Source organism: Melitaea cinxia, chromosome 22, assembly GCF_905220565.1.
Source record: "Melitaea cinxia chromosome 22, ilMelCinx1.1, whole genome shotgun sequence".
Lineage (NCBI taxonomy): Eukaryota > Metazoa > Arthropoda > Insecta > Lepidoptera > Nymphalidae > Melitaea > Melitaea cinxia.
The window spans coordinates 3,833,212-3,842,244 of NC_059415.1; the positions used below are offsets into that span (position 1 = coordinate 3,833,212).

At 36.0% G+C, this 9,033-nt stretch overlaps 1 protein-coding gene across 1 annotated transcript; it reads left to right on the forward strand.

The window, feature by feature from the left end:
- Window positions 1–1,966, forward strand: LOC123664574 (F-box/LRR-repeat protein 14). The gene has a single exon (XM_045599100.1). It carries the CDS (start codon window positions 1–3, stop codon window positions 1,330–1,332), a length of 1,332 nt encoding a protein of 443 aa, XP_045455056.1. The 3' UTR covers window positions 1,333–1,966.
- Window positions 1,967–9,033: the final 7,067 nt, after the last annotated feature.

Below are 9,033 nucleotides of genomic sequence, written 5' to 3' on the forward strand. Positions count from 1 at the left end.
ATGAGTGCGTGGACGGAGGAAGTGTTGTCCTGGCGCGACGAGAGGCTCGGTATCACCGAGTTGCCGAGCACGACGAGGCGGAAGAACCGCACCGCGCCTTACAGGCTCCACCGACCTCATCTATCGACAGCTCACGTGCCCGAGCCGGCCCCGGAGCCGCAGGGCACACACATCTCTCGTCTGTACCCCGAGCTATTAGCGCTGATATTCGAGAGGCTGCCGGTGCGTGACAGAGGACGGGCGGCGCAAGTTTGCCGAGCGTGGCGGGATGCAGCCGACCGTAGGTCTGTGTGGCGCGGTGTCGAGGCCGCATTACACCTTCGAAGACCAGCGCCGGTCCTATTCGCTTCGCTGGCTAGGCGGGGAGTCCGAAGACTGCAGGTTTTGTCTTTGAGACGCGGTCTCAGAGACGCAGTGGCCGCGCTACCTGGATTAGAATCTCTTTCACTCAGCGGCTGTTACAGTGTGACCGATGCCGCTCTTGCGAGTGCATTCGCGACCGAACTCCCAGCCCTGCGGCGGCTGGACCTCTCACTATGTAAACAGGTCACGGACTCGTCGCTCGGGCGAATAGCGCAGTCGCTCAAGAACCTAGAAGAATTAGAACTAGGCGGATGTTGTAACGTGACAGACACGGGACTGTTGTTGATAGCGTGGGGACTTAGGAAACTTCGCCGTTTAAACTTGAGATCGTGTTGGCACGTGAACGACGACGGGATCGCACACCTTAGCGGCGGTGGAGAAGCGAGAGGGACCCCGGAGCTAGAGCACCTGGGTCTCCAAGACTGCCAGAGACTAACGGACGAAGCTCTGAAACACGCCGCGACCGGTCTTCCTAAGTTAAAATCTATCAACCTGTCTTTCTGCGTCGCCGTTACCGACGCCGGACTGAGGCATCTCGCCAGGCTTCCACATTTAGAAGATGTCAATTTACGAGCGTGCGACGGGGTCTCGGACGCCGGCGTCGCCCACCTGGCGGAGAGCGGGCGGCTGAGGGCGCTAGATGTATCATTCTGTGATAAAGTCGGAGACGAGGCGTTGTCGCACGCGACGCTGGGCTTGTCGGGGCTCCGGTCACTGTCGCTGAGCGCTTGTCGCCTGACGGACGAAGGCCTAGAGCGAGTGGCGAGGCTTGCACAGCTGGAGACGCTCAACATAGGCCAGTGCACGCGGGTCACGGACAGGGGTCTCCGTGCGCTGGGCGAGGGCCTACGGAATCTGAAGGCGATAGACCTATATGGCTGCACGTGTATCACCCCTCAAGGCTTAGACCATATTGTGAAGTTGCCGCGTCTCAGTGTACTTAACCTCGGTCTGTGGCATGTGCGGTGACCACACACACACTAGTGTGTCCTGTGTCACGTTTGCGTGTGTGAGTGCGACGGCCATGTTGAGCGAGGAGCCGCCAAGGTTGTATATTGGACTGCGAATAAGGAATTAACCAATTATAAGATATTATTAATGAATTATAGTTAGGAAACGGGGTCGCTTTCTTGTTTATGTTTACGTTTTAAATGGTTGAATTGTCGTTGGAAGTCTGTTGTATACTGTGATTTTAAAATGTCCGTTTACCTTTACCTTAGTTGAGTTTGTGAAGGAAAGTCGCCCCGACGCCTAGTCCGTGAAAAGCTAGATCTTTTTGTCGTTAGTTTTATGTATTCGCTTGTTCCGCTGTGTATAGATATAAAACGTGTAATCTTATCGGCGATTACGAAAAGGTCTGGTTTTTCAATATAATTGCTCTATTAGTTAGATACCTAGCCATTCTAATTATTGTTTTTAATTCGACCTTGTGTTCTTTGGGAAACTTGTTTATTAATGATTCCTGAACTGTTGCTGCTAATTTTGGGGATAATTTAATTATAAATACAATTCTCTTATATATACTTCTTTAATTCATGTCTAACTTTAGTTATACTGTATCACTAAATAATTAATTTAATGAAATACATTCAGCTAAACATTCCAAGGAGTATATATTTGTGTTATATTCAATATAAACAATATTTTTAAAAACAAACTATTTAAGAGGGTTTTATAAGTACGATTGACTATTTTCCATTCCACCTTTGTGTTTAAATGTCACCGATAAGTTGACATATATTAAAATATCAAACTAATAAGAATAAAGTGAAATAATTGTGTTTGCTCGCAAACGAAAAAAAAAACGACTTCAATTACATCGACAAGTAATACAACGTAGGTAGACGAAAAAATAGTCAACCAAATACGCGTTATCAAAAGTAGTGATTAGATCTCAATAAAATTTACACCGGACTACAAGACGAGTATCAGCTTTCGAATAAAACAAGAATCATTAAAATCGGAATACTCACCTAAGCTATATTATATATACAACGTAGGTCGACGAAAAAATAGTCGGGTAAATAAGCATCATTAGATATAATTCGAAAAGTACTTGTTAGATCGCTATTAAATTTTAAATGGGACCACATGACACGAGCCACCTATCGATTAAAACAAAAATGATCAAAAGCGGTCCACCCAGTCAAAAGTTCTGAATCAAATGAGTTTTTCCCTTTGCAATATGGAGAAAAGGGCCTACGCATTAGACTATAATCAATTAATTAATCAAGAGTTTGAAAAATCGTAGAATACTCATAAAACCATAAAAAATAGTTTTAGATCAGTCATGAAAAATGACAAAAAATTAAGATCAGAACCTAAAACAATAGTTGCAAATGCAATGGTAGCATGTAAAAAGTCGAATAAATAAATAAAATTTATTACAATAGATAAAATAAATGAGATGCTTATTTTTTTGTTATAAAGGCGATAATGGACGACATTGTTTTTCAGTAATTATACACACTAGTAAATTTTTTGAATAATTCAGTTGATCAAAAGTGAATTGGGATTTTGAATCTTTTGATAAATAATTTTCAGAATTACGTTACTTATTTCCTATTTAATTTTTTTCTACATCTAATTCCGTCTTTCTTCTTCATTATATCTATTTCTGTCTTAATCTGTTACTTATTTTCTATTTAACTTTTTTCTACATCAAGTTCCGTCATTCTTCTTCATTATATCCATTTCTATCTTAATCTGATTTATCTCATATACCTATATTTATACATATTATCTTCGAATTACTATTAAAATAAATTAATTTTTAAATTTTTCGATGTGTACGAAACTAAATATATATCATTTATATTATTACCAGTTCTTCAATTCTTATACCTTCAAAATCAAAATCAAAAATAACTATTCAAATAGGCCCCAAGAGCACTTTCGAATCGTCATTTTACAAATTAAAATTTTAAGGTGTTTATTATTTTTGTAAAACTAAAGCTACCATTGATTCGGAATGTAGATTTTTTACAAAGAAAGCGAAAATGCGCCACAAGCTACATGTGACATCTGACTTTACTAGCTTTTAATTCCCCATAATTTGTTGCATTCTCGTTTATACGTAATATTTTATTTTGATATTAAATAATATTATTATTTTTATTAAGTTATTTGTGAACACAGGGTCGTATTACAAATAAGGTATTTTATTTTTTCCAACATGTTGTTTTCTGTACAAAACGAATGTAATATAGGTAAACGTGTATTAAAAGTCATCGTTTAAGTTGCAAATTATATGAGCGATTTTATTTTACCCGTTTTCCTGTTGCAATATACCTATGTATAGATATAGAAGTGTTGAGGTATGTTATTGGCAGTATACATTTATAATCATTTGAAATGATAAATTAATGCTATTGATATATTTGATTTTACTTAAAATTTAATTTGGTAGTTATATTAATCTTCAAGAATTCAATAACCAATTAATGATTCTAGAAATTTTTAAATTAATAAAAATGATACAAAGTTAGTTGTTAACTCATCACATTAAGAATAACTTGACAGATAATTATATTAAATATATTAATAAATAAATAATTTACTTTTTACTGTACACATAGAAAGAAGTTAAACATTTATAAAACAATACACAAAAATAAATGTAACAGACGATCTTATCGCCAAACAGCGGTCTCTTCCAGACAACCAGGGTGGAGGACATAATACGAAAGAAGCGGAAAGGGTGTACAGAATTAAAATTAACGGAAACAGGCAGAAAACCAAATATATAAAAATTACACATTAACAGTATTCAAAAAAAGCCTACAAATGATATATAAATTTAAAGTTTGATGTGTAGTCTGTATAAGTGTATTTTAAGCGCTTTCCTTATGTAAGAATAACGCATAGCCGTCTTGCAGGCGTGTAAGAAAGCGACTTCAATTACATCGACAAGTAACACATAGTCGGTAGATTAAAAAATTCACATAATAATCAAAAACTCACTAACTAAACTAATCACGGAATAAATCAAAAAGTGCTTGTGAGATATCGATCAAATTCAAACGGTATCATACGACAAGCACCAGCTTTCGATTAAAAAAAGAAAGAAGAAAGTCGTTACGCGCAGTAAAAAGATGTGTGATACACATAAAAAAGATATAGTCGAATTTAGAAGCTCTTTCTTTTTTGAGTCTGTTAAGAAATGTTGGTCTCACTACAATTTTGTTATATATTCCGCCAAATAAAAACAAATTATCAATTTTGTTGCAGTCGTTGGGAAGCTTTCTCGTACATATATTAAAGCGATTCATTTTTATAAATATAGATTTATCACTTCAGCCTATCACAGTCCACTGCTATACATAGGCCTCCACAAGTTCGCGCCAAAAAAGGCGTGAACTCATATGTGTTGCCCATAGTCACAACGCTGGGCAGGCGAGTTAGTGACCGCAGGGTTGGCTTTGTCGCACCGAAGGCACTGCTGCCCGTCTTCGGTCTGTATATTTCAAAGCCAGCAATTGGATGGTTATCCCTCCATCGGTCGGCTTTTTAAGTTCCAAGGTGGTTGTGGAACTATGTTATCCCTTAGTCGTCACTTACGACACCCACGTAAAGAGCGGGGGTGGCTATATTATTTACTGCCGTAACCACACAGCATAGATTTATAATTATGTATATGAAATACGACGAAAAACTGGTATCGAATGACTTGAATCCCGTGATGTCAACGAGATCGAGAATTCGTAAGGGGATAATGGTTTCTATTTATAATCCGAAAAATGTGAGACAAATCGTAAACAAAAACAATGTCCAGATAAAGAAAAAAATGTGTGGAGAAACTGATATTTTGTTATAGGATTAATTAATGTAATATTTATAACTTATATTATCTTGTTTTTAATATTATAGTATTATGTTAGGTCTTCTAGTCTTATTTTATACTTATATAAAATTCTCGTGTCACAATGTTAGTTACTATACTCCTTCGAAACGGCTGGACAGATTTTTATGAAAATTTGTGTGAATATCGAGTAGGTCTGAGAATCGGCCAACATCTATTTTTCATACCCCTAAGTTATAGGGGGGGGGGGGGATTAAGGGGGTTTAATAACATATGGCAAAACAACGTTTGCGGGGTCAGCTAGTAATATATAAAATAACAACAAACACACAAATACTCATAATCCATATACCGAAAATAAAATATTATACATTAAAATGTTTAAAAAATAATAAGTTATATTCTGTTAAATTACAAATTTTACTAAAAAATATAACGAAATAGAATGATAATTGCTAATAATATAACTATACTACCGAACTAGAAAAAGCTTAGTTTATATTTAAAACCAGACAATACCACGTCAAATTAAATACATAATTTTAGTGAAATTGTTTCCAATTTCCTTTCTTAATTATTTTTATTAGTCATTAAGAACATTCAAGATTTACGTCAGTCTCAATAATCTATCTCGAGTTTTACTAAATAGAGATACAATTTTCTATCACTAGTACGTAATATATTGATATTTAAAACTAGCAGCTCCGTAAAAAATCCATTTAATTAATTTATTTGTGGTTTTCGCATTTAAAAGTGAGCATAACATCATTTTATTAGTAGCTAAGATCGAAAATCTACTTAGGTTTCTATTATACTTAAACTAACTACAATTATTTAAAATAATTATAGTTCATTTAAGAATTAAATACATCATAAATATTATAAAAATAAATAACGTATATATACGACTACTGCACTTGTCAAAATAACTGACGATATACGATCTAGCATGGATAGGCGCGAGGTTACAGTATTGACGTTGCTTGATTTCAGTAACGCTTTCAGTACTGTAGACTTTGATATACTTTGTGACATTATGCGTTCTCTTAACATATCTCCAGAGGCCACTGATTGGTTTCAAAGTTACTTACAGGGTCGCCGGCAGCGAATTAAATTGAATGACACATTTTCAAACTGGTCATTGGTTGCTGCTGGTGTCCCCCAGGGTGGTGTGCTCTCCCCTCTATTATTTTCTATATTTATTAATTCCATTTGTAATATTATAACTTCTCTCTACCACCTCTATGCAGACGATCTCCAAATATACTCTCATTCTACTGTAAGTGACTTGCCTCAATGTGTTTCTCGTATAAATGGTGATCTACTTGCCATTACCACATGGAGTAAAGCTTACGGATTAGTAGTAAATCCAACCAAAACTAAGACTATAATTATAGGAAGTTCTAAATTAATTAGCCGTATAAATCGATCTCAACTACCTCCTGTAATTTTTAATGGTATTGTAATTCCATATAGTGAAAGTGTGAAGAATCTTGGCGTTATTTTTGATCAACATCTATCATGGGGCCCACAGATTTGTGAAGTCAGTCGTAAAGTTTTTGCTTCGGCTGGATCTCTTCGCAGGCTGCGTAATCTACTTCCAATTCCCACCAAAATTGCTCTTGCAAATAGTCTTCTATTACCAATTCTGGACTACGCAGACACATGTTATCTTGACATTACTGAAGAGCAGATTAATAAACTTGAGCGAATCCAGAATTTATGTATACGATTCGTATTTGGACTTCGTAAATATGATCATATCTCTGAATTCCGTAAAAAACTTAAGTGGCTCCCTATTCGCTTTCGCAGAAATACGCATATTCTTAACTTACTTTACTCTATTCTATTTAACCCTGTTGCACCTGCTTATCTAAAGCAACGATTTAAATTCCTTAGTGATATCCATGAACGCAGTCTTCGCTCTGAGAATACCTTACTTCTTGAAATTCCCCCTCACTCCTCTTCCTTTTATTCTAAATCTTTCACTGTTCAAGCTTCTCGACTTTGGAATTCTTTACCCTTGCATATTAGACGTGTACAATCGCTTTCTATTTTTAAAAAGGCTGTCAGGAAGCATTATCTTGATATTCAACGTGAATAAAATTATATATATATACATATGTATGTATGTTTGTATGTATGTGTTTGTGTATGTATATGTTTATGTATATATGTATGTATATGTGTATGTATGTATGTACGTATGTATGTATTTATGTATATGTTTATGTATGTATGTATGTAAATAAGTAAATATATTCAAACGTTTATGTCTCAATTTGTACACCTACACTGACACAATACCATCTCCTCTGCCCCTAGGTTGCCTGGAAGAGATCGCTTTTTAGCGATAAGGCCGCCCTTTGTGCCTGATGATACTCTGTTTAAGTTCATAATATGTATTATTTCTGTTTTGGTGTACAATAAAGTGTATTGTTGTTATGTTATGTTAATAAACGCTTTACGCTCAATGGCCCCCGATAGGATTTTCTCCTGTGTCGGGGTTCGACAACACACACAATACACCCAGACCACGACAGACATCTACATAGCCAGTACAAATGTAGGTCATGAGCGGAGATCGAATCCCAAACCACACGACCCGACCACAAGCGCAATAGCCAGTGCTGTGCCCGCTGCGCCAACTCGGTGTAAAATTGTTATTTTATTATTAAGACCGAATTAATTCGTGTTGCATTTTTTGTAACATAAATTTATATTTTAATAGAACACCGTATTACTATTAATAATGATTTCAGTTTCATTAAAATTATTGTAGAGCTTGTTTCACAAGTTGCCGAAAAGGCTATCTGACCGTACCTTATAGGTCGGTATCCAACCCATAATTTTTTATACGCTTATCTTTTCTACCAATATACTCCACATTTGTCAAGTATTTCTATTCGCAACCTGTGAAGCTAAAGGTCGTATTTTATCAAAACCTAATGGTTCGTCTATCTTCTGATAAAGACTATTAATCTCTTATTAAAACGTAAAACGTAATGTTTTCCCCGATCGTCTTTAATCATTCTAACCGATGTTTCGCTCAGTTGCAAGAGCCGTGTTTACGGATACACTTCCGGCCATCATTCCTTGTTGATAAACTTTATCTTGCACATAACCTACAGATAGGCTATCAAAGGACTAGCTGCACGTGTGGAGGTCTAAGACAAAACAAATCTCTGTGGTTTATTTTCCATATTGCAAGGCATTATTTGGAGCGTTTATAATAGATATAGTAAAAATAGGTAATAAAACGCACCAAACATACAGAGTTACAGACAAGTGTCCGCAATCTTAGGTTATTACTCAGCGTCTCCTAAGCCTAGCGATGATTTTTATATATCCTAAAAATACAACTTAATGTCAACGTTTTTGTAAATGTTTTAAAACAAGTAAATAATTATGTTTGCAGGCAAACGAAAAAAAACCGACTTTAATTACATCGACAAGTAATACAACGTAGATCGACGAAAAAATAGTCAAGTAACTACGCGTTATCAAAGATTACTCAAAAAGTAGTTATCAAATCTCGATAAAATTTAAATGTGACCACATGATGAACATCAGCTTTTGAAAGAATTATCAAAATCAGTACATCCAGTAAAAAGTTATGTGGTATAATAAATACAACGTAGGTCGACGAAAAAAGCGTCAAGTAAAAACTCATTATTAGATATAACTCGAAAAGTAGTTGTTAGATCTCAAATAAATTTAAATGGGACCAATTGACACACACCACCTTTCGATTAAAAAAAAATTGTCGAAATCGGTCCACCCGATCAAAAGTTCTGATGTAACATACATTAAAAAAATACAGTCGACTTGAGAACCTCCTCCGTTTTTGGAAGTCGGTTAAAAAGATG

Excerpts from the sequence above, each read along its gene's own strand:
- LOC123664574 (XM_045599100.1), top strand. The coding sequence starts at position 1 with ATGAGTGCGTGGACGGAGGAAGTGTTGTCCTGGCGCGACGAGAGGCTC.